Source organism: Zootoca vivipara, chromosome 8, assembly GCF_965207765.1.
Source record: "Zootoca vivipara chromosome 8, rZooViv2.hap1.1, whole genome shotgun sequence".
NCBI classification, from domain to species: domain Eukaryota; kingdom Metazoa; phylum Chordata; class Lepidosauria; order Squamata; family Lacertidae; genus Zootoca; species Zootoca vivipara.
This window is the reverse complement of record NC_142591.1, coordinates 13,157,625-13,182,184: the sequence shown is the minus strand read 5'-3', so window position 1 is coordinate 13,182,184 and position 24,560 is coordinate 13,157,625. Positions and strand designations below refer to the sequence as shown.

Sequence of the window (24,560 nt, the reverse complement as noted above, 5' to 3'; positions counted from 1 at the left end):
AAATGAGTTGAGATATGTGTTGTTTTGAGGGCAGTGGGCAAAGTTTATGCCCCGAGTCTTCAAGAGAGTTTTCTAGTTTTCTAACTAATCAAGAGAGCTTTCTAATGAATAAACAGCTCCACGTTTATCTCAGGAATGTCTTGGGGGGGGGGTTGTCCTCCAGATTGTCGCTATTTTCAGGTGGGATTCAATCACATCCCAACCAATTCAAGTTGTGCAATTACAGTTGGCTGGGAGGTCTTGCAAAACAAACCCACTTCCCACAAAGTCTGGCCTTTTTTCCGTAAAGAAAGGGATGCAAAATATGGAATAATACTTGCTTTGATGCTATGTCATCTAACCTCCCAGAAAACTAATCAGAATGAATGCTTGTTAAACAGCTGGCGTCATCTAATCTCCCTGCAAACAAATCAGGATGAATGTTCATAAACAGGTAGCTTAGAAGCTCCCTTGGTTTATTTTCTGCTGATCCCACAACACAGAATTACAGTCATGACTGGGCTCTGATTAACAACTCGCAGAACCCAGGATGTCCGTAAGATAAACTTTATTGACTATTTACAAAATGAGGCATCTCTGTTAAATGAAACCATAGCTTCTCTATTGCTGAATCGTTCTCCTTTTAGTCTCATCTGATTCATAACCCACTTAAAGTGATAGTGTCCTCACATTTCCCTTTTAAACCTTGCTTAGAATCGTGCCAATGCCACTGACGCAGAATTTGAAGAAAGATGAGCTGAACACACCTGAAATTCCTTTCCATTGGCTTCCCTAATACTATGCATTGTATGCACATCTCAATTAGTTTTAATTTTACCAAGGCCATGCTGCTTTCTATAACTAGGCCAGCCTTTCAGAAAATGAATGCAGCAGAACTCTGGACAGGATAAAGACCCAAGGTTTAGATTAACCTGGTTTTAATGAAATTGTTTTGTATGTGTGTACACATTTCTGCTTATTGGTGCACATATGGTGCACCTTAGAGCTGCCTCATCCGTTCAAGCCTGCTCAAAAGCAGAAAGAGGATTGACTGCCCACATATCCAGGTGTATTGTAGGATAAACCCAAGTACTTCCAGTTACATTTGTAGGCTGCAGGGTAAGCTCAGCTTGTTAAGTATAGTAATTTAATTCACTGAAATTGTAAGTGCTGGTATGCATTACTATGTGTTTAAATTGATTGGTTGGCAACTGAATTTTAGAGAGTTCTCTCCTTTTTTGAAATCATTTTTATTTGATTTTACAAACAGGGCCATCTTAAGCATATCTGATGCCCTGGCGCCGGGGTCCGACGGATTCCTCCGGCGCCCCCCCGTTTCCCAGCGCGGCGGATGGGCGGGCGCACCTGCGTGGTGGGTGGGTGGGTTCAGTGTTGCGCGGCTGCCGCAGGCGCTGCTGTGCGGCAGGCAGGCAGGCGCAGCTATGCGGCTGCTGCGGGCACAGCTGCGCAGTGCCCCCCTGGCAGCCCGGCACCCTGTGCCACCCAGCCTGGCCGTAGGGCTGGCCCTGTTTACAAAGGCAAATTAGTTACAATGCCAAAAGAATGGAAATGGTTTATTGAATATTTACAGATAAATTGCAAACAGATAAAAACTGGCAGGATTATTGTAATAACCTGCAGTTTCATAAGAGTATATATTTAAAGAATAGGAGTAAATGAGCAAATTAAGTTAATTTGGATATACAGAAGATATTACAAATAAATTTAAGGAACAGCAAAAAAAAGGGGGAAGGAAGGCAAGTTTTGAAATGTCAAAATGATTGTAAAGTTAGTGAAATGTATAAACTTGAAAAGTATGAATAACCTATGGGATAGCTATTTTGCCTATTGCTTCCTAGTGACTCAACAGCTCAGTCCCCTCTGACTTCAGAGCTCTGGTTGGAGTATATTTTTCCCATCTCAAACTATGACAGGACCCCTCTTTATTCTTGAAAGCTAAAATTATGCTAATTGGTTGTTTGATGTAGAAAAGGGAATCAGAATTGTAGAGCTGGAGTCTTGGAAGGGACTCCAAGGGCCCAGGACCTCAACACATGGTGTCCCATCCAATTTGAAACCATACTGAACCCTGCTTAGCTTTGCAAATGTGCTAGAAGTTTTATTGCTACATAACTAGAGGGACTAAAAGAAGATCTTCGTTGCTCAGTGCTGGCTAATGGCATTTCAGGCTTTTAAAAAGGCCTTTTTGTGCACTAGAAAAGTAAATCATGCACACAGGTCTGATCTGCACACGTAGTTCAGCATATACAAGCAGGTGGCTGTTTCTACTTGCATGTAGCCTCTAGCTGAATCAGGGCAATGAACAAAGCAAGCCTATGCATGCTGTTGCAGAAGTAAGTCCCATTTAGTTCAGTTGGGCCTGCTCCCAGGTAGGGATTCTCTCAGGTACTCATTTTTGCAGCATTGAATTCAGTTCTCCACATTTCTGTAGCAATTTGCAGATTTTTATTTTTATTTTTAAAAAATAAAAACAAACATTTTTAACATTTCTTCTAATAAACACATTTTTAATGCAATTTTTGATAAAATACACATTTTGTAAGCCATTTCCTTCCTGTAATGCATTTTATGTTAAATAATATATGCATTTTTCACATTTCTCTCTAATACATGCGTTTTGTACATACTGTTTGGAAAATTCAGAGAAGCTGTGTTTCAGTTCACCTGCTTAAAAAAAATAATCAAATTTCTCTCCCATCGCTGCTTCCAGATAAATGTGTATAGGAATGCAACCTCAGCTAAAAAGATAGATGATAGATTAGATAGATAGAAGACAGGGCTGCCTTCAGATGTCTTCTAAAAGTCTGGTAGTTGTTTTCCTCTTTGACATCTGTTGGGAGGGCGTTCCACAGGGCAGGCCCCACCACCAAGAAGGCCCTCTGCCTAGTTCCCTGCAACCTGGCTTCTCGCAACGAGGGAACCGCCAGAAGGCCCTCGGCGCTGGACCTCAGTGTCCGGGCAGAATGATGGAGGTGGAGACGCTCCTTCAGGACCGAGGCCATTTAGGGCTTTAAAGGTCAGCACCAACACTTTGAATTGTGCTCGGAAACGTACTGGGAGCCAATGTAGATCTTTCAAGACCGGTGTTATGTGGTCTCGGCGGCCGTTCCCAGTCACCAGTCTAGCTGCCGCATTCTGGATTAGTTGTAGTTTCCGAGTCACCTTCAAAGGAAGCCCCATGTAGAGCGCATTGCAGTAGTCCAAGCGGGAGATAACCAGAGCATGCACCACTCTGGCTAGACAGTCTGCAGGCAGGTAGGGTCTCAGCCTGCATACCAGATGGAGCTGATAAACAGCTGCCCTGGACACAGAATTGACCTGCACCTCCATGGACAGCTGTGAGTCCAAAATGACTCCCAGACTGTGCACCCGGTCCTTCAGGGGCACAGTTACCCCATTCAGAACCAGGGAATCCTCCACACCTGCCCGCCTCCTGTCCCCCATGAACAGTACTTCTGTCTTGTCAGGATTCAACCTCAATCTGTTAGCCACCATCCATCCTCCAACCACCTCCAGGCACTCACACAGGACCTTCACTGGTTCTGATTTGAAAGAGAGGTAGAGCTGTTAAGACCTATTCATCTAAAGCAGATAAATAGGCATCTCACCACTATTTATGCATTTTTCTCTTTCTGTAATAGGGGTTGACACCACAGTGATTTTTATTGCTAGATCATAATCCCGGAGAGTCGAGCCCCGTAACTGCTCACTATGATGAGACCATTTGGCAGATGTGAGGGTTCACAACCAACCATTTTCCCCATCATGTGTTTCTGGGTCACGTTCTCCTGCCCTGGTTTGCATCTAGTGACATCTGGCAAGGCTAAACACATGCAGCTGAGAAGATACATGGCTGACTCCCAAACGTCCCCGCTGCCAAACCAGAAATGATGTGGGCAGTCAAAAATAAATAGTTTCAACTTACAACTGGTGCCATATACAGCAATGAAGTCTTGTGAAACTAACCATCGCATTGCTAGCTTTCTGCTGTCTTCAATTTAGGCAGTAAGGTTCCTCCCACCTTTTTCTCAACGAAGAAAACAGAATTTTCTGAACTGTTTTTAACTATGCCCCTGCAACTGCAGCTGAACATTTCCGAGGTGCCAAGCAACTCCCCTAGCAATCAATTCGGCATATTTTTTTTAATGAGCAGGCTTAGAATGTAGGTGCAAGTGGTGAGGTCACATCTTTGTGAGTGCACTTCAAACTGCTTTTTTATCTCCTCCTTTCATGATTGCTGCTTCTTTGCCAGGCCCGACTCTTCTTTCTGCTTCCCAGCTGGTCTGCTGCTTTGTTCTTGCACCTATCCTGTTACAAACAGCTCTCGGGTGAGATACCTTGCTAGAGGTTAATGCACCTGTTGCAATTGTCCTTGTTGTTGTTTGCTTTCCTCCCAGGGCAGGCTTTCCCTTTGTTCTCGGCACCAAGGCTGCATGCCATTGTTGCTTGGAATGAGATTGGGGAACGGGAGACGCCTTTTCTCAAAGATCTGCTAAAGGGTGGCTGGCAAGAGGCCACCGATATCTCACTGGCCCACCCTTGGCACAACATTTCTGAGATGATTGCCTTCTCCTGGACTTGTGAAGTGTTTATTCTTCCTTGTTTGTCAAGGAACTTTTGTTGGGGAGGGGGGGCAGCTGAAGTTGAGCTTTTTTTAAGGAAATCCAAGTTGTTGAGCTTTTTCCTGTTAATAGGACATTGCGGGGGGCAGGCTTCTGCTGGGGGGCACAGAACATCAGATAATTTTGTACTTTTGATGCTTCTAGAATGGCCACCATACCTGGGGCAAAGGATGTGGGGCATAATATTATGATGGAAGAATGGGAAAGGCTGTGGAAAAAGTCTATTAGGTTTACCGCATGTAATGTCTTGAAAGAAAATTTGATGAAAATGATGTATAGGTGGTATTTAGCACCGGTTAAACTTGCAAAAATTTACCATACACATGGTAACAAATGTTGGAAAAGCAAAGGTGTTGAAGGAACTTTTTACCACATGTGGTGGACTTGCCCCAAAATAAAAGACTTCTGGGAAAAGATTTATAATGAATTGAAGAAGGTGTTGAAATATACCTTTATTAAGAAACCAGAGGCCTTTTTATTGGGTATAGTTGGGAAAGAAATTCCCAAAAAAGATGTTACATTCTTTTTGTATGCCACAACAGCAGCAAGAATTTTGAAGGCAAGGAATTGGAAGACACAAGAAATACCAACGGTGGAAGAATGGCAGATGAAAATGATGGGCTATATGGAATTAGCTGAACTGACCGGGAGGGAGAGAAGTCAGTGGAAGAAGATTGGAAGAATTTCAAGGATTATTTGAAGAAGTATTGTAATATTAGTTAGCATGAAATGGACTTGGAAATATATATAATGCTGTAGTTTCAGAGATTATTTTAGGATTGAGTATGATATGAAAGAATGATAGTTAATGGTTAGATTCAAAAACAAGTATAGATAGATGGATATAAAATATGTTTAAAAGATTAAGAAATAGAAATTGCTAAAGAGGAATTACAGTGAATCATGGCACGGGGGGGGGGGCTCGAGGAAGTCACCCCAAAATGATTAGAAAGGATGGGAAATTTCTGAAATTCTTATATGTATTGTTATGGGGGGTTTTATGTTTATTGTTGTTGCTGTGTATCTGTGGTTAATTTGTTTTCATAAAAGCAATAATTTTTTTTGAAAAAAATAAAATAAAAATAGAATGGCCACCAAACCTCAGAGAGAAAACCACGTTGGGAAATGCTGGTCCTTTTTCAGATGCTGAGTCAATGTTTTCAGGGGATCTCCATGCATCTTAAGAATTGTACTCTTTTTCTAAAAATAGCACAAGAACTGCTTTGTTGGATTCAACCAGGTCCGCATCCCTACATCCACTTACCTGGGCATAAGCATTATGGAACTTTGTGGGACTTACTTCCGGAAATACTGTACATCCAGAGGCCTGCGCTGTAATATTTGTCCCCAGCACTTGGCATATTCAGAGATACAGTTCTGAAGGAGGTTCTGTTTAGTTCTCAGGTTTGATCATCGTTGAACAGTCCATCATCGCGGGATTAGCTGGATTCGTTTATTAAAGACAGCTAAGCCGGTGGCCACATCTCATGGGAGAAAATGCCATAAGATAATTATATATTGTGTGAAGGGATACTTTCATTTGTCTTCTCCCCGACTCTAGTGCCAAGTGGTGGACTTGTTCAGGATATATGACTGAAAGGAAAATTAGAAGGGAGAAGAACAAGATGAAAGCCCGAATACAACCAGATACATCAAATTAAAGAAGTGGAAAGGGTGGAGAAATAACACTGGTATTGGGAAGAAGGGGGGGGATGGGGCTTCATACCAGACATAGAGCTGAGGGCAGTAGTTGCAGACTGATCTACACATTGAAACATGAGGAAACCAAAGCAAGATTTGTATACAAAAACTTACAGAATATGCAAAACTTACCAAAGAAATAAGAAATAAAGATAACAAACTTTTTATAAAAGAATGGAAATGGTTTATTGAATATTTACAGATAAATTATACTATAACCTGCATTTTTTATAAGAGTATATATTTACAGTAGGGGACCCAGGTGGCGCTGTGGGTTAAACCACTGAGCCTAGGGCTTGCGGATCAGAAGGTCGGCGGTTCGAATCCCTGCGATGGGGTGAGCTCCCGTTGCTTGGTCCCAGCTCCTGCCAACCTAGCAGTTTGAAAGCACATCAAAATGCAAGTAGATAAATAGGAACTGCTACAGAGGGAAGGTAAACAGCGTTTCCATGTGCTGCTCTGGTTCGCCAGAAGCGGCTTTGTCATGCTGGCCACATGACCTGGAAGCTGTACGCCGGCTCCCTCAGCCAATAATGCGAGATAAGTGCCACAACCCTAGAGTCGGTCACGGCTGGACCTAATGGTCAGGGGTCCCTTTACCTTTACATTTACAGTAGATAATTAAATGAGCAAGTTAAATGAATTTGGATATGCAAAAGATATTGAAAAATAAATTTAAGGAACCGCAGAAAGATGGGGAAGGAAGTCAAATTTTGAAATGTTAAATTGATTGTAAGAGTAATGGAAATGTATAAAAAGGCTAAAGGCACAGCAAAACAAGGAGGGCAGGACTACAGAAAAAGCCACCATGCCACCCTGAAAATTAAGGGACAAGAAAAGAGAGAAGCCTTTGCCTGGTGCTCAAAGCTAGTGAAAGATAGCACCAGATGCACGTCCCTGGGGAGAGCATCCCACAAGTAGGGGACCACCCCTGAAAAGCATCATTCTCATTTTGCCACCCTCCAAACCTCCCATGGAGTTGCCTCTTCCCCGAAAACTGGGTGGCACAGAGAGACGCCTCTTCCCCATCCCTCCCTGTTGGCAGACGATGCTTCAAAACTTCAGTGTTCAGCTTTCTGCTTACCTCCTAACCAAACAGCCCCTCCCTTGGCCTGCTGCCTCAAGGCTATTTATGCTCAGGAGCTCATTAGTCTGAGGCGGTGGCACTCGCTCCCTAACCCCACCCATTTCTTGGCTATCTTGACTGAGGTGCAGCCTTTTGCTCTTGTAAATGTGGGTTGGGACTTCTTAAAGGGGCAGTCGCAGGAGACAGGCCACTCTGCCCTGCAGAGTTACATAGGGGATTCCCTAAATAACGTCACACAGAATAATAATAATAATAATAATAATAATAATAATAATAATAATAATTTATTATTTGTACCCCGCCCATCTGGCTGGGTTTCCCCAGCCACTCTGGGCAGCTTCCAACAAAGATTTAAAATACATTAACATGTCACACATTAAAAACCTCTCTGAACAGGGCTGCCTTCAGATGTCTTCTAAATGTCAGGTAGTCGTTTATCTACTTGACCTCCAATGGGAGGGCGTTCCACAGGGCGGGTGCCACTACCGAGAAGGCCCTCTGCCTGGTTCCCTGTACCTTTGCCTCTCGCAGTGAGGGAACCACCAGAAGGCCCTCGGCGCTGGACCTCAGTGTTCGGGCAGAACCGGGCAGAACACAGAACCTTTGGAGCACTGGGTGGTGCTTTCAGTTTGGCTGTGAGCCACCCAGTTTTAGTCTCGCTGTTGGAGAAGCTCAACAGTTAGCCTAAGGCAATTCACTCACCCCAAAATCATGAACCCACAAATGGTGCGATGCGCTCACCGGTTGCATTGTGATCGAGAGCATAAGCCTGTGAAGAGCACACACAGAGAAGTCTGCTTTATTTAATGAAATGAATGGGAAAGCATAAGCCCCCAGGGGCGGGGAGGAGTCAAGTTGGGCAATGCTCAGCCTTGCGTACTTCACAGGTTGTGGATAAATGTTCTGTGCATACAAAGTGCTTTGAACATAGATTTCATGCTAGTGAATCAGCTGATTATAGGATACACAACATCTGGGGAGGGGACCCTCATCTTTCTTGCTTTGGTTTTCTTTTCTTTTAAAGTTTTTATTTATACTTTTCAAGTTTATACATTTCATTAGTTTTACAATCAATTCAACATTTCAAACTTTGACTTCTCTCCCCCTCTTTCTGCTGTTCCTTAATTTATTTATTTTTAATATCTTCTGCATACCCAAATTCATTTAATTTGCTCATTTAATAATAATAAAAAATGTTATCTTGATTTCGTATTCTTCCTGTAAGTTTTGCCATTTCTGCATATTTCATAATTTTTTGTATCCATTCTTCCTTTGCTGGGATGTCTGCTTCTTATGCTGTCACCTTTACTGGGAATCTGCGCCAAAAAGGCTGACATGGCTGCAGAATCAGATGACGAAACGGGTTGTATATTTCAGATGACAGGTGGTGAATCTTTTTTTGCGAATTTTAACACATTGGAAAATCTCATTGGAAGCATTAAAATTAGCACAATTGTGATTTGTTTGTTTGTTTGTTAAAAAACTTACATGTATTTATTGCAATTAACTGTTTTTACATGATGGGGCGCATTCAGCAATGGTATTTACAGTCCACTCTCCCACCATCTCATAAGTCTGCCTTCTCATTCTGCTGGTTAACTAGGCGTAACTCTCAATAAAACATTGGATAAATAGAAAACTGAGCACCTGTGTTTCGGAAAGGATTATAGTGGTATGTATAGTGCAGCTGGAAGGACAGATCCTGAAGCTGAGGCTCCAATACTTTGGCCACCTCATGAGAAGAGAAGACTCCCTGGAAAAGACCCTGAAGTTGGGAAATATGGAGGGCACTAGGAGAAGGGGACAACAGAGGATGAGATGGTAGGACAGTGTTCTCGAAGCTATGAACATGAGTTTGACCAAACTGCGGGAGGCAGTGGAAGACAGGAGTGCCTGGCGTGCTCTGGCCCATGGGATCATGAAGAGTCGGACAAGACTAAACGACTAAACAACAACATAGTGCAGCTTCCTATTTTACAGCCAACTGTAAAATGAAATGCAGGGTGTTTCTACATTGCCTAATTTTTTCTCTGACTGGCAGAAAACAGTGAACCCTGGTTGTTGTGTAGTAAACACATTTTTTTGATTAATAAGTTGAAATGTAAGGGAATGTATTTTATGCATAGACTATGATGTGGGGCAGGGGAAGGACCGCACCTTATTAATCCAGCAATGGGTTCTCTTGCTCAGTGGGGTTGACCTTTGCCACCAAAAAAGGGGTAATACTTTGCGCGAGTCTTGACTTGCATCATCCGTAAATGTAATTTCCTATGGGCTTATCCAATTGTTCATATTCTACAAGTTCATCCTAAGAAGCAACTTCAGGAAGACTACGCCTTAAAGTGTTCCTTAAACCATTTTGTAATTCTTTCAAATCCACTCCTTCGTGCTGCGTTTCTATGGAGCCGCACCCTTTTAACAAAATACTTAGAGGGTTTGACTTGAGACACCCTTATCTGCACCGAGCATAGAGTACTCATTCATTTCAGAGATTACTGTAGTTTAAAGTGGCATGCCTCTGCCTTCAAATCTATTTTCATTACCACGCCTTATGTTGCACCTTGACATTTCTGAAACCATGATGAAGCGTGCTAATGAGTAGGTGCAGAATTGGGTCAATAGCAACATAGTAATTTGTGGGTGCAAGCAACCCACTCCCCCAATTTTCATCTTTCACAAAATTTATAAAAGTTTAAAGACATTATCATTATTAGGGGTGTGGTGCGCATTCTGGGGGCGGGGGACAGCTGCCATGGCGTCCTCGGGATTGCGCTGCCTGGGGCGGAGCACCCCCATCGCCCCTCCCTTCCTACGCCCCTGCAAGTAGATAAATAGTGTAGGTACTGTTGTGGCGGGAAGGTAAACGGCGTTTCCGTGCGCTCTGGTTTCCATCATGGTGTCCCGTTGTGCCAGAAGCAGTTTAGTCATGCTGGCCACATGCACTGGTGGAGGAAAACGGGTGCGGGGGTTGCGGTGCGCACCAGGTGTCACCTGTGACATCGCCGCACCACCCCCACCCTCGCTGTGCGGGCAGTGCCCACAGATGCTCGCTGCGCAGGCGACACGCCGCTAGGGACGATCACCGTGCGGGCAGCTAGCCCTGCCCCCGCAGACCGGCTAGCCCTGCCCCCATGCTGCTCTGGGTGCTGGGGCTCCGCACCTGGCCACATGACCTGGAAAGCTGTCTGTGGACAAACGCCGGCTTCCTCGGCCTGAAAGCGAGATGAGCACCGCAACCCCAGTCGCCTTTGACTGGACTTAACCACCCAGGGGTCCTTTACCCTTTTTACTTTACTAAATGAAAACAGGCTCCAAAGTGCTTTAAGAGGCGCCTGTAAAATTGGACTGGATAGCTCAGCTGGTTAGAGCGCGGAGCTGATAACGCCAGGGTTGCAGGTTCGATCCCCATATGGGACAGCTTTTTAGGTTGGACTACTAGATTACTCTTGGGGTCCCTTCCAACTCTATGATACTGTATATGGATTATAAATGTGGGTTTGCTGCCTTTGCTGGTCAGTCTTTCTTCCGCTAACGAGGAGACTGACCCACACTCTGCACTCTATTCACAGGCTGCGAATAGAGTGCAGACGTTCGTATCTCCTTCCACTGTGTGCACGAATTCTGAAACGAAGCGTGGCAGGTAGAGGTTGCTAGCGCGGGGGGTTGCCTGCGAGAGCCAGCCCAGCATCGCGCCTCTGCATAAAGTGTGGCAGAGTCAGGAAGTCTTTTGGAAATCGGAGCCTCTGCAGCAGCCAAAAAAACAGAAGGAGAGAGAGAAAGAGAGGCAGCCAGCTCGCGCGCCCTACCGGGTCCAGATTCCAAAGAGGCGCTCGCCTGTGATTGGCTGAGTCGCTCGCTCTCCAGGGCGGGGATTTGCTAATCTCAGGCGGCAGAGTGTGTGCAACACTATCGTGGCCCGAGAGGTCCCTTGGAACCGCCGCCAGGAAAGCCAACTCTAGGTGCGCGCTCGTGTTCGTTTTGCGCGCACCTTTCCGTGGCTGCGCTGCGCTCTGGAGCAGCCGTATCCGTTCGGGGGAGAGAGCGGCAACGTGCTTTTTCCCCCTTTCCTAAGTCCGCCGATTGAGACCCCCCTGGTGGATTTAGTGGGGAGGAGATCGGCCCCGGTGCAAGCAGGAGCCATGTGGCACCGCCGGGGTTCCTCGCGAAGGCTTTGAGACAAAAGGCTCCTCGTGGCGCGCGTCTGGATGCGTGTGCTGGTGGCCCCTTGGCCGGAGGGCAGCGCGGGGAGGCCGAGGGATGGCAGCGCGCGGAGGAAGGGCGTGACGCCCAGCCGCAGCTCCGCCACGCCGCCGGCAACGGCCATCGGCCCCGTGGCGGCACGTGGTAGCCCGCTGAAGCGGCCTCTCTCCCGGCCGGGCACCCTCGAGTTGCCGCAGCGATGGAGAACTTCTTCCCAGAGGTGAGCGCACGGTTCCTGCGGGGCTGTTCCTCTTGAGCGCGTTCCAACGTGGGAAGCGAGCCTCGCCTCCAGGGTTGACTTCCTAGCAAAGGCTGCGATCCCCTTCGCGCTTACCTGGTGGGGGGGGGGGAGGGAGGTGCGATTTACGTCCGAGGAAACCCAGCTGTAAATGCGTAAATTTGGTTCTGCGGGGTTTGGAGAGGTAAAGGAAACGACACGTTGTTGGGGGGGGGGCGGGAGAAAGAGCGGTTTGGCGGCTTGTTGTTGCTAATCCTGAATTTTTAAAAAAACCAGGTGTGCGATCCGAGTGAAGCGCTTGGGACGGACGGACGCTTAACTTCCGCCTTGAAAGTAACAGGGATAATAAAGCACCTTGTTGTGGATCCATAGAAAGTGATCGCCTGATAACACTTGTAGTTTAATGGTGAATTTTGGATATAGTGGAGATGTAAAATATTTGGATTATTAAGATGCAGGAGGAAATGACTAACAATAGGACCCACAAAGAGGAGGAGGGAAGTCCAGGAAATTCTTTGGAGTCTTGTTTTTATGATGGATATGTGATCGTAAAACTTTAATTTGAAAAACCAAATAAATAAATGTATTTAAAAAGAGAAAGTGATCGTCTGGGTTGCACTCGGCATTAACCCCGCCGAGTTCAAGGGGGTTTACTCTCAAGTAAAAATGCAGAGGATTCCAGCCTTAGAAGTGTTTAAGCCTTGTGTTGGAGCGTGGCCCCCAGGTGAGATGTCTTTCATTTTTCCGAGTGCGCCCCAAGGAGGCAAAGTTGGAAGAATCCTCTTCTCCCCGCCCCCCCCATACACCTCCATAGGTAAATCCTATGGGTGCAATGCGCAAACGACAAAAAACTGGGGAAGGAATCCTTGCCGCTGTTAGGATGTGGATTGCAGAGCGAGGAGTGAGTGGTCGTTTCCCTTTTAAGCCAGGATGCAATCCTGGAGCGGAGGTGAGCTGCTTCCTTTTGTGCGCTTTTTCGCCTTGCGCTCGCTCCCCCTCTCTCGCCATTGTGCATTTAGGTCAGTAAACCGAGAGGACATTTTCCCCTTTTTCTTTTTGGCTTGGCCCACGGTGCGCATCTGCAAGCTAAGCAGGGCAGAAAGTCCGCTGCAAGTTTGTTTTGCAACAAAGGCATGTGGTTCTTGTAGAGAGAGATCTGGAATTTCCTTTTGGAAAAACTCTGCCAGGGCTTCCAGGGAGAGGGGATTGAGACAGGCCACTCACTGCAGGGGTTTCAGGAGGGCTGCCATGGCAGCCCAGCCGTAGGGGAGAGATGGAGGGTTTATTTCATTTTGGTCCATTTCCTCTTTTGTCTTCTGTCCACTTCCTAATGTTGTCCAGATGTTGCCCCCTTTTCTCTTGCAGCTTCGAAGTAATCGCAAACAATGCTGGAAGAATCTGCTAAGATCACATAATGTTCATTGCTGTTCAGATGTTAAGATATTTTCAAAGTGTGTGGTTTGACATAGGGGGGCTTTGCAGAGCTTCTACTAGAGGCATAGTCTCATGGATATTTTGCCAAGATTGATTGGGTCATGGCAATAAAGTAAAATAACCTTGATTGGAAAAATGGTTTGATCAGTCACTTGCTAAAGGTCCCATTGAAACAAACTTTAGGTGGATTTTCTGCGCAAGAGAGCTCTTTCGGTACTTGGTTTTCATATGAGCTATGGCAAAGATTTCTTCTTGCTTAACTCTTCCATTAAAATCAATGTTTACCTTTGCCTGGATTGTTCCTTGACGTCACCTTTTCCATAAAACAACATGGTGTTTAAAGTAAAGTTTAGTGTCCTGTTTGTTTCTACACCTGATGTCTGTATTTGGGAATGTAGTAGAACTCTTAGCAGAGGGATCTTGTGAAAGTGGTTATATAGTGGTTGCAAATTTGCCGAACTGGTTATATAGTTGTGGTTGCCAATTTGCCTAACTTCTAAAGCAAACAAAAAGTCATCTATCCTTGAAATGAGGGGCTGTAATACGATCTTCCAGGGTGTAACTATATGTGGAAAGTTAGCAGTCAGTTTGCCTGAATACAGGTGAGTCGCTTCTTGTTTTTAGTTGTCTGGTTGAGCCTTGAAGACAGGATAGTCTTGACTCTTGCAGGCATTGAAGTGTTGCTCAGTGTAGCATGTGACATTTTTGCATATTTCAAGCTTCCTTTTCAGTTTTGTGGTTTCCGATGAGTAAAACCAAGGGCATCTACAATCATATTGCAAGGGGGATTTTGACCTGTGTGTGTGACCAAGATGGGGAGAAAAAGTAAATTAATTCATTATCAGAAAAGGCACACATTTCTCTGATGATCTTCTTTACCCTTGGAATTAAAATCTTAGTTTGCAAATTCATAAACGTAGAGGAGGTTCTCCCCCCCCCACTGTGAACAGGTAGGTGCTAGACATTAAGGGGTTAAGATTGAGTGTGCAGGGGGTGGGGTTAAGCTAATAGTATTTTTAAAAATGTAAAGGACTGCCAAAAAGAGAGGAAAAAGGCAGGCAAAATTTGAAGAAAAGCAATTTTGAATTATTTATTATAAATATTATTATTTACCTGCCTTGCACCCTAAGGCCCCAGAGTAATTATAAATGTAAACATTAAAGTGAATTTGTTAATATTAAGAGATGTTTTGAAATGTAAGGTGTTCATGGAATCCCTTTTGGAGGTTTTTAGAAGGAGTTGGAAAGGCACCAAGAGGAGGTTTGGAAAGAGTTTGATATTGGATAATCCTGTCTTAAGGCAGGTGTTGATGCAGCACATCTGTTCAATTGCGGGTCTTTTGGAAGTGATTGTTTTCCATTTTTTACTTTAAAACATTTTAATATGACACATTAATTTAGAAAAACCCTGAGCCATTTAGAGTAGGCCATAAAATAAATAAATGCATTAATCTTCAGCCGGGAATATATATTTCATGGTGAGCCATGCTCTTTTTTTTGCCTAAATCCTGAACTGAATTGCATATTCAGAAATATCATGTTTTACAGCCTGCCGGGGATTTATCTGACATCAGATTGCAAGATAAAGGTCTTGTATCTTTAAATGTTTGCCTTCACTTAAAACTCTGTGGAAAGTTAGCAAATCAAGGAAAAGGCTAAACTGGAACCCGTTCCCATGAGATGCTAGCTTTCCATGTCAAAGAGGCTCTTTTGGGGATCATCCAAACATATGGCAGACTGGAGTCTTGCACCTTATGATATTTCTGAAAATGTAATTTGGTGGTTTGCTTGGAGATACGAAGGTGTGTTCCTGTGGTTGTACTTGCCTTCCTTGTTCACCTTTCAGTTGTTCCGGAAAAGCTGAAATTTTATGTTGAATTTCCTGACCCTGAAAATATTTGAGCAAGCAGTTCTGTGCGAGTAACTGGGCTGGTAGAAAGATAAGGACGGCTGTGTTCGTGTGACATTGGATTTGTCACATGGTGGCCTGGGGGGGGGGTCCCTTGTGAGTCCTGTCACCAACTGAATGTATGTATAACCTTGAAGGAGTCACAAGGTTTTTTTAAAAAAACGTGATACCTCCCAAAAAAGATTATATCTCCCTCCCCTGCTGGGCAGGCCGAAAAGCTGGGATGGTGAACCTTTTTCAACCTGAGGGTCACACTTTTCTGGGGGCCACAGGGCAGGGATGATTTGGGTCAGGAAGAAAGTGTGAGTGGAGCAACAGGTATGATCCTCACCTTTCTATTTTTCCTCCAAATATTTTTATTGATTTTAACAAAGTAGAAAAAACAAGATAGAAAATTAAAAAACAAAAAAGACAAAAAACAAATAGATCAAATACATTGACTCGTTTGAGCATACATAACATCAAACTTTAGTTTACATAACGTTATATTGCTCACTTGCCAATTCTTTACTCCATCGACTTCCTCCGTCCCCCCTTCCAAGTTTCTATTTATAACTAGTTTAGCACTTCTAATTCTTAATAGCATTCTTTCTTGAATTGCACATTATAAACCGTTATTCTAGTTCCATTTTCATCTCTAAATTCCATTATTTCAACATGTCTTTTGGATCTAGAAAACATAAGAACTATTTTTCATATAATCTTAACCCCTCCTCCTCAAAACTAATTTGCTTCTACCGCCTCCTTATACTTCCGCCTCCTTTAATAAATATTTTTAACTTTATAATCCTTCTCCAAATAAATTTTAAATTTCTTCCAATCTTCTTCCACCGACTCCTCACTCCGATCCCGGATTATCCCAGTCAATTCAGACAGTTCCATAACTTCTATCAGCTTCATCTGCCAATCGTCCACCGTTGTTATATCTTCTGATTTCCAATTCCTTCCTAACAGAATTCTAGCTGCTGTTGTGGCATACAGAAAAAAGGTAATGTCTTTCTTGGGCAATTCTTTTCTTGTAATACCTTTCTAATGTATTTCATGTTCGAGCCATGCAAAAGCCAGAGGGCTCTATATATGCGTACAAACATGCACATCAGTTCGAGCAGGTGAACAAGGCGGCATTGTCACAGTACAAAGACATACTTATTTAGGGAAATTATTGGAGTGGTTTTAATAGATTTCATATATGTATATAACTTTGTCAGTGTTTAATTGTGTTTTTTTTAAATGATTGGTTGTTTTGAGCTTTGAGCAGTTCTGATTGTAAGCCAGCTTGAGTCCCATCAAGGAAGAAGTTGGGGCCTGAATTATTATTATTTATTATTTATTGAATTTATATAGCGCCCTATACCAGGGGTCTCAGGGTGGTTCACAGAATAAAATCAAGATATAAAACAACAAAATACCTAATGAAAATTAAAAGAGCAACTCAATACCCCCCCCACAAAAACCACATTTTAAAAGGGTATACCAGGCATCCTCAAACTTCGGCCCTCCAGATGTTTTGGACTACAATTCCCATCATCCCTGACCACTGGTCCTCTTAGCTAGGGATCATGGGAGTTGTAGGCCAAAACATATGGAAGGCCGAAGTTTGGGGATGCCTGGGGTATAGGGTATAAAACGAATCAGCCAAAGGGCTGGTTAAAAAGGAACGTTTTTGCCTGCTGCCTAAAGGTGTGTAATGAAGGTGCGCGGCAAACTTCCCTGGGCAGAGCATTCCACAGACGGGGAGCCGCTGCAGAGAAGGCTCTGTTCTCGTGTTGCCACTCTCCGGACCTCTCAAGGAGGAGGCACACGAAGGAGGGCCTCAGAAGATGATCTCAGGGTCCAGGTAGGTTCATATGGAAAGAGGCGGTCCTTATTAATAATAATATTCCAGCCAGGCAAAGGAACTAGAGGAGGTCGAGGAGCAGAGCCAGTGCAGAATGTGGTCTTGTGAGAAGGAATATGGTTTGCTGAGAGTCCTGAGGTCCAGACCTTTGGTTCAATTAAATGCATATATAATTAAAAACTTTTTAAAGTACATAAATACGGTTTGTGAGGCCTCTGTGTTCCCCAGGTGCATTTTATCTTGAGCTGAAAGGTGTTAAGTAAATACAGGTTTGAATGGAAAACGTTTTAAGGAAATGCAGATGTTTAATCTGCAACAGTTTTAGGAGATAAGTAAGTTACGTCACGATGGCCTTATAAATTGACAAAAGATTGCTGCAAGTGTCACGCCTACCTGGGGCTTTCGTGCCTTCCCTTTCTTCGTCCCTGGGGCTACATTGCAAAATATTTCAGCCCAACATTCACCTCTTCTCTCTGCAACCCAATAGCACACAATCTCATGCCAAGCAATCTTTTAGTTAGGAGTATAGCATCTAGATCAAGGGAAGTAATAGTACCACTGTATTCCGCTCTGGTCAGACCTCACCTGGAATACTGTGTCCAGTTCTGGGCACCGCAGTTCAAGAAGGATACTGACAAGCTGGAAAGTGTCCAGAGGAGGGCAACAAAAATGGTCAAAGGCCTGGAAACGATGCTTTATGAGGAACGGCTTAGGGAGCTGGGTATGTTTAGCCTGGAGAAGAGGAGGTTAAGGGGTGATATGATAGCCATATTCAAATATACCGTGTTTCTCATATTATAAGACATGTCTTATATTTATTTTTTCCTCAAAAAAACACACTATGGCTTATTTTCAAGGGATGTCTTATTTTTTTCCTCCTCCTCCTGCCGCGGCCAGCATTGCTGCTGCGCCTATCACTATGTCTTATTTTTGGGGTATGGCTTATATTCCTTGAATGCTTAAAAATCCTGCTATGGCTTATTTTATGGGTATGTCTTAAAATATGAGAAACAGGGTATTAAAGGATGTCATATAGAGGAGGGAGAAAGGTTGTTTTCTGCTGCTCCAGAGAAGCGGACACGGAGCAATGGATTCAAGCTACAAGAAAGAAGATTCCACCTAAACATTAGGAAGAACTTCCTTGACAGTAAGAGCTGTTCAACAGTGGAACTTGCTGCCGAGGAGTGTGGTGGAGTCCCCTTCTTTGGAGGAGGTCTTTAAGCGGAGGCTTGACAGCCATCTGTCAGGAATGCTTTGATGGTGTTTCCTGCTTGACAGGGGGTTGGACTGGATTGCCCTTGTGGTCTCTTCCAACTCTATGATTGATTCTCTGATTCTAGTTGTCACCTTTCTTCTCGACTCCCATCCCTCCATTTACACTCATCCTGGCTGAGCTGAGAGCACACAAGACTTCCACTCTCTCAGCGAATTCACATGTTAAGGGAATCGCAAATGTAGGAAGCTTGTGCCATGTGGCTGACAGCCTGCACCGGGCTTGGAAAAACTATTGCCAGTTCCACTGCATGCCTTTGAATCCAGCGACAGAAGACAAGCAATTCAGACATGCGGACTTTAGCATTGTCGTAGAATCACAGAAGGAAGGAACCCTGAGGAACATAGAATCCAGTCCCCTGAAACTGCAGGAATATGCAGCTGTCCTATACAGAGATCAGAATCGCAACTTTGGCATTAGGTTAAAAAAAAAAGGTAAAGGACCCCTGGACAGTTAAGTCCAGTCAAAGGCGACTATGGGGTTGTGGCCCTCATCTCGCTTTTAGTCCAAGGGAGCTTGTGTTTGTCCACAGACAGCTTTCCAGGCCATGCGGCCAGCATGACTAAACCCTTTCAGCAGTACCTATTAATCTCCTCGCACTGGCATGATTTCGAACTGCTAGGTTGGCAGGAGCTGGGACTGAGCAACGGGAGCTCACCCCGTCGTGGGGATTCAAACCGCCGACCTTCTGAGGCTCAGTGGTTTAGACCACAGCGCCACCCGCATCATTATCAGCACCATACTGTAATCAACTGAGCTATCCATGCTGGTGACAGATCTGTGGGGACTTACCTATTTTCCACCAAAGAAATAGTTCATGGGTAGGCAAACTAAGGCCCAGGGGCCGGATCCGGCCCAATTGCCTTCTCAATCCGGCCCCACGGACGGTCCGGGAATCAGTGTGTTTTTATATGAGTAGAAGGTGTGCTTTTATTTAAAATGCATCTCTGGGTTATTTGTGGGGCATAGGAATTCGTTCATTTTTTTCCCCTTTTCAAAATATAGTCCGCCCCCCCCACAAGGTCTGAGGGACAGTGGACCGGCCCCCTGCTGAAGAAGTTTGCTGACCCCTGATAATAGTTTAACCCCCACCCACCTCCAGGTGTCTACAGATCCAAGGATCTTCCATTGTGTGGGCACCTAGTCAAATTCTGAGTAGCCTCCGAAATAATTTTGCCATCTAGTATTGCAAGGGGAAGAAATTCAAAGAGGAGGCAAGAGCTGTACATGTTCATAGCCTCTTGCATTCTTAAAGGAAAGACTCTTGCAGGATCATGTTTCCTCTCTGGTTTTTAGTCACAAGAACGACCTTTTTCCTCCTGAAGGAAGGTATTCGTGTTTATAGTGCTCTTGCCCCTCCCATAAGCAAAACAGTTGCTGTGTGTCCCAGAACGGTAATTAGTGAAGCAACAATTAGGTACTCTGTGGAACTTTGTGAGCCTCCGCCTCGTGCATTTCAAAAATAAATCTAAAAGCTGTCTCAAGGGAGCAGGAAAAATGGTGCTTTTTTCAAAATGCTGTGATAGAGGAAGTATTTACTTTTTATTTATTGAATTTACAAACTGCCCTTCATCTGAGGATCGCAGGGTGGTTTACGGTATAAAAACACAAAGATACATAATAACAAACGAAACAAAGATTGGTGAGTTTTAAATGTTTGCAGTGTTTCACATTAAGTTGTACACAGTACGCAAACCACAATCCAGCCGAAGATTGCCATTGTATGCATTTGTGTACATACTTAACTGAAGGTTATGTCCAATTCAACCCAATGGTATTTACCAGATTGTACCTCTGTGTGTAAGATTGTGTTGCTAAACATCAACTTAACCCTCCCACTGCAATCAAGGGATCTCTTTGGTGGATGAGGAATCAGAGTTCGAAATTAGCTGGGCGCCAGGCGCATTTTGCCATCTGGCTTTCAGTTGCCACCAAGTGAAGATGCCTGGGTGCCAGGATAGCCCCTGACATCTCCACTATAGGATCTGGACTGTTTTCACACACTAATACCCCATCCTGTGGAATTCTATCAGTTATATTTTATCTGCACCATCGGAATGAATTTCTGGAATGAAAATGCTTTTTGGGGGTAGCCTGAATGAGCAGGAACAGGCACCATTAAGAAAAACGACGTCAGAATAGACCAATATAATATGTGGACTTGTCCCTACCTAGATCAAGTGACTTTTCTTCGTTCTCAGAGCTCAAGCTCTGAACTTGCCGGATGTTTAACTGAGCACCAGTCACAGTTAGTCCATCCTTTGAAAAAGAAGACTTTAGAGCCGTCTTCCAAAAAAAAAAAAAAGGCAACTAGACATTCCCTTTTGGTGACCGCAACCTTGGTTTCAAGAGCCATTTGGCACCTAAGTAATATATCTGAGTTTCTAACACTGCTTCTTCTTGCTTTTGGGCTTGGTTTGTGAAATACAGTGCTTCCTTGCTTGCTAATGAAGGTTACTCACCTGAGGCAAGTGGCTGCACTTTTAGAACACGGAGGTGGCATTTCAGTATAAATGCTAATTTGCGGTTTCTGAGTGTGGCTTTGATGTCAGTTAATATCTTTTAGGCCTTCCAACATGTTGATATAACTTTAAAAGATCAGTGTATGGATATATATGTTATATATATATAGCATCTTGCCTTTAATCTGCATCCAAAGTCCCATTGCCGAGTATAAACATTTTTCTTTCCTCAAAGCGAGGCAAGGCAGTGAGGCATTGAACTTCAGAGCCACATCATTCAGACAGCATGATATAATTGCCCTTGGGCATAATTTTTCTTTCTGCGAAGGTCTCCCCTTCTCTTGTCTTGTTTCCACTCATTTGACTAGGGCTTGCGCAGGAGCAATTTCTGGTGGATTGTATTCCTTAAAATCAGCAGATTGTGTATGAATATCCTATGCTAACATAAGAGGGAGAAAGGAACCTGGTTTGGGGGCAAAAGACGATGCATACCTAGATCCAAAATATTTTGCATTTAGCCTTTCCATTAAAGTCAATGGAGCTAATGCAATATGCAAAAGCTCTAATACTGTTCTGTTAAATGACGTGCCCTGATCCAACCCTGTTCCTGCTCTTGAGTGATTGCTAAAAAGAACAAGCGTAGCCACCAGCAAACTGGAATTATATGTTGGAACAAACAACAGCAAGCTCCTGTATTAGACATGCTTTGTTTTAGCAAATGTCCATATTAGGGTGATGACTTTTTTACAACCTCATTTCTCTGTATCATAATTTGATGAGCTTTCATTAAAGATTAGATAAAATCTTACTTTCAAAGAGATTTGATAAAAAAAACCTCACGCACAAAATGATTTTAAAAATTTTATTTATCAGTTTTTTGACCCATTTTTGAAGTCACTGTAAGCAGATATAAAATTGAACCCAAGCTTTAGAGTCACATATACACAACATTATATAGGGTCATCAAACACACAAGGAAGCTTTTTTTAGCTGCAGTAACAGTATAGACCAGGCATCCCCATACTTTGGCCCTCCAGATGTTTTGGACTACAATTCCCATCACCCCTGACCACTGGTCCTGTTAGCTAGGGATCATGGGAGTTGTAGGCCAGAACATCTGGAGGGCCGCAGTTTGGGGATGCCTGGTATAGACGCCGCTAGAGGACGATGTTTTGTTATTTCTCCTGCCCGGCAGGGTCTGCTGGCTGAGTTTTGAGGTCCCAAAAAGGGGCTTTTACCTTGCGCAGGTGTGACATTTGTATACCCTATGTTGCTAAGAACACTCCTCATTGTGGAATGTGGTGTTGTGTCCAAATTTGATATGAAATATATATATATATAGACTTGTTAATATGATTTTATAAAATGGTAAAACGGCATACAAAAAAATTAAAAACGGTTTGTGCGTAACCTTTTTTAAATATTTCAATGGAATATACCTCATTTTAGTCATTAATAGGCAAAAGTTCATCCATTTGTGCTACAGGAAATAATTTTTGAGGATTATCAAATAATTTTTGAGGATTATCATCACCCTAGTCCATATACAGTCGTACCTTGGTTCTCGAACTTAATCCTCCCGGGACATTCGAAAACCAAGGCGCGGCTTCCAATTGGCTGCAGGAGCTTCCTGCACTCAAGCGAAAGCTGTGTTGGACGTTCGGCTTTCGGGAGCCAAAACGTATGAGTACCAAGGCGTTTGAGAACCAAGGTACGGCTGTAATAAAGTTGTACAGGCAGCCCCAAACAGTTTAATATATGCAGTAGGTAAGTGGATTGGGTTTAGATTGTGGAGACTTGGGATCAGAGGGCTGTCCATCTCTGAAGCTCATTGGCTGCCCTTGGGCTCTCAGTCTAACCTACAGTACTTCACAGGCTTGTTGTGAGGATAAAAGGCGAAGGGAGAGATTCTGTTTGGTGAAATCATACCGGTAGAAATATGGAGTTGGAAGGGCCCTGAGGATCATCTAGTCTTGTTGTTCTCAACCTTTTTTTTTTGGCCATGCCCCACCTAAGCATCTCTAAAATCCGATGCCTCCGCTCCGTGACATATAATTCCCATTATTCAAAAAGTGAACTCCTATTCACGCGGAGGAAGCCTAAAAGGTCATTAACTGTTAAGGACTCATTCTCAAATTGCCTCCCTGTGGGGCGTGTGCCCCACGTTGGGAACCATGGATCTAGTCGAACCCCTTGCAATGCAGCCTGTCCCATATGGGGATCGAACCTGCAACCTTGGCATTATCAGCACCACATGCTAACCAACTGAGCTGCTCAGTCTAATTGTCTCTTGTGGGGTTTGAAATTTGCCAGGCACCAGGCACATTTTGCACCTGCCTATGTGCATGCCTGGGAATCCTTGGATCTGTTTTCACACACTAGCAGCACATCCTGTAGAATTCTGCCCATTACATTTTATCTGCACAATCGGAATGAATTTCGGGAACCAAAAAGTCGTATTGGAAAATGCGACTTTTTTTTGGTATATAATTTTTATTAAATTTTCTGTTTTACAATTTACAATACTCATTTAAGCATCCTTATAAAACAATGACTTCCCTTCTCTTTCCATGCTTCATTTTACATATCATAAATTCCTGCCTATTTTACAGAAACTATACCATTCAGTATTCCATTATTACACCCATCATAACATATTTACATTGTTGAATTTATCTTAATGCTGCCAGCGTTTTCAGCTGCGCACAGTTATTTCCCATATATCCAATAAAAATGTTTTCCAATCTTCTCTAAACATAGGTTCTTCTTGTTCTCTTATTCTATATGTTAAGTCTGCAAGCTGCACATATTCTGTCAACTTAAGTTGCCATTCTTCTTTGGTTGAGACCTCGCTCATTTTCCATTTGTGGGCTAATAAAACATGGGCCGCAGTTGTTGCATACATAAATAGAGTGGTACCTTGGTTGTCGAACTTAATCCATTCTGGGAGTCTGCTCGACTCCTGGAACATTCCTAAAACCAAGGCATGGCTTTCGATTGGCTGCAGGAGCCTCCTGCAGCCAATCGGTAGCCGTGTAAGCCACCTTGGACGCTCGGCTTCCAAAAAAAGTTTGCAAACCGGCTCACTTCTGGGTTTGCGGTGTTCAGGAGCCAAACCGTCCAAGTACCAAGGCATTCGACAACCAAGGTATGACTGCAACCTTTTCTGACACCTGGGAATTCCAGTCTGGGTTATCCCCAACAAAAAGGACTGTGTTTTTTTTAAAGTAGTTTTGAACATTTTTTTCCAATTCAAAATGCCACTTTTGAGCCACCTGGCTTAAAAATGGCATTCCATTTGGCGACTGTAACCCTGGTTTGAGGAGCCATTTGGCGCCTAGCTTATATATCTGAGTTTCTAACACTGGGTATATACACATTTGAAAAAGCAACAGCAATCCTACTGACTTCTAGTGTAAGTATCCTACCAGTTGCTTGGGCAGATGACCCCAGCACTGCTACTGGTTCAGATTTTGAAGAGCGAGTCACTGACTGTACTGTAATGCTTTCTGTGGGGACTTCCCAGCTCAACTCCAAACCTTTAGTGAATCATGCTCCCCCCCTTCATCCCGCTCTCTTCCTTCTACAGCGAAAGTCTGAGAGGGTTCAGTTCACAGTCGAGTTACTGTTTTTGTGGCCCATAAAAGGTTTCTTAATTCCTTTCAGTAATTGCAATAGCTGTGGCTTTACATGAGGGTCTTGGGCAGACTTTCTAATTAGTTGTTTTGTTTTTTTACTCCGGGGATTTATAGCACCGTTTAAAAAGTTGCTTGAGGCATAAAACTCCATTTAGGAATA

General features: G+C 43.8%; 1 protein-coding gene across 1 annotated transcript in view; it reads left to right on the top strand.

The window, feature by feature from the left end:
- Positions 1 to 11,172: 11,172 nt before the first annotated feature.
- Positions 11,173 to 24,560, top strand: part of MYO10 (myosin X) — a 184,400-nt gene continuing 171,012 nt past the window's right edge. Inside the window, exon 1 of the mRNA XM_035125884.3 lies at positions 11,173 to 11,830. Coding sequence (XP_034981775.3) covers positions 11,810 to 11,830 — 21 coding nt within the window. The 5' untranslated portion in view covers positions 11,173 to 11,809. The remainder of the gene's footprint in view (positions 11,831 to 24,560) is intronic.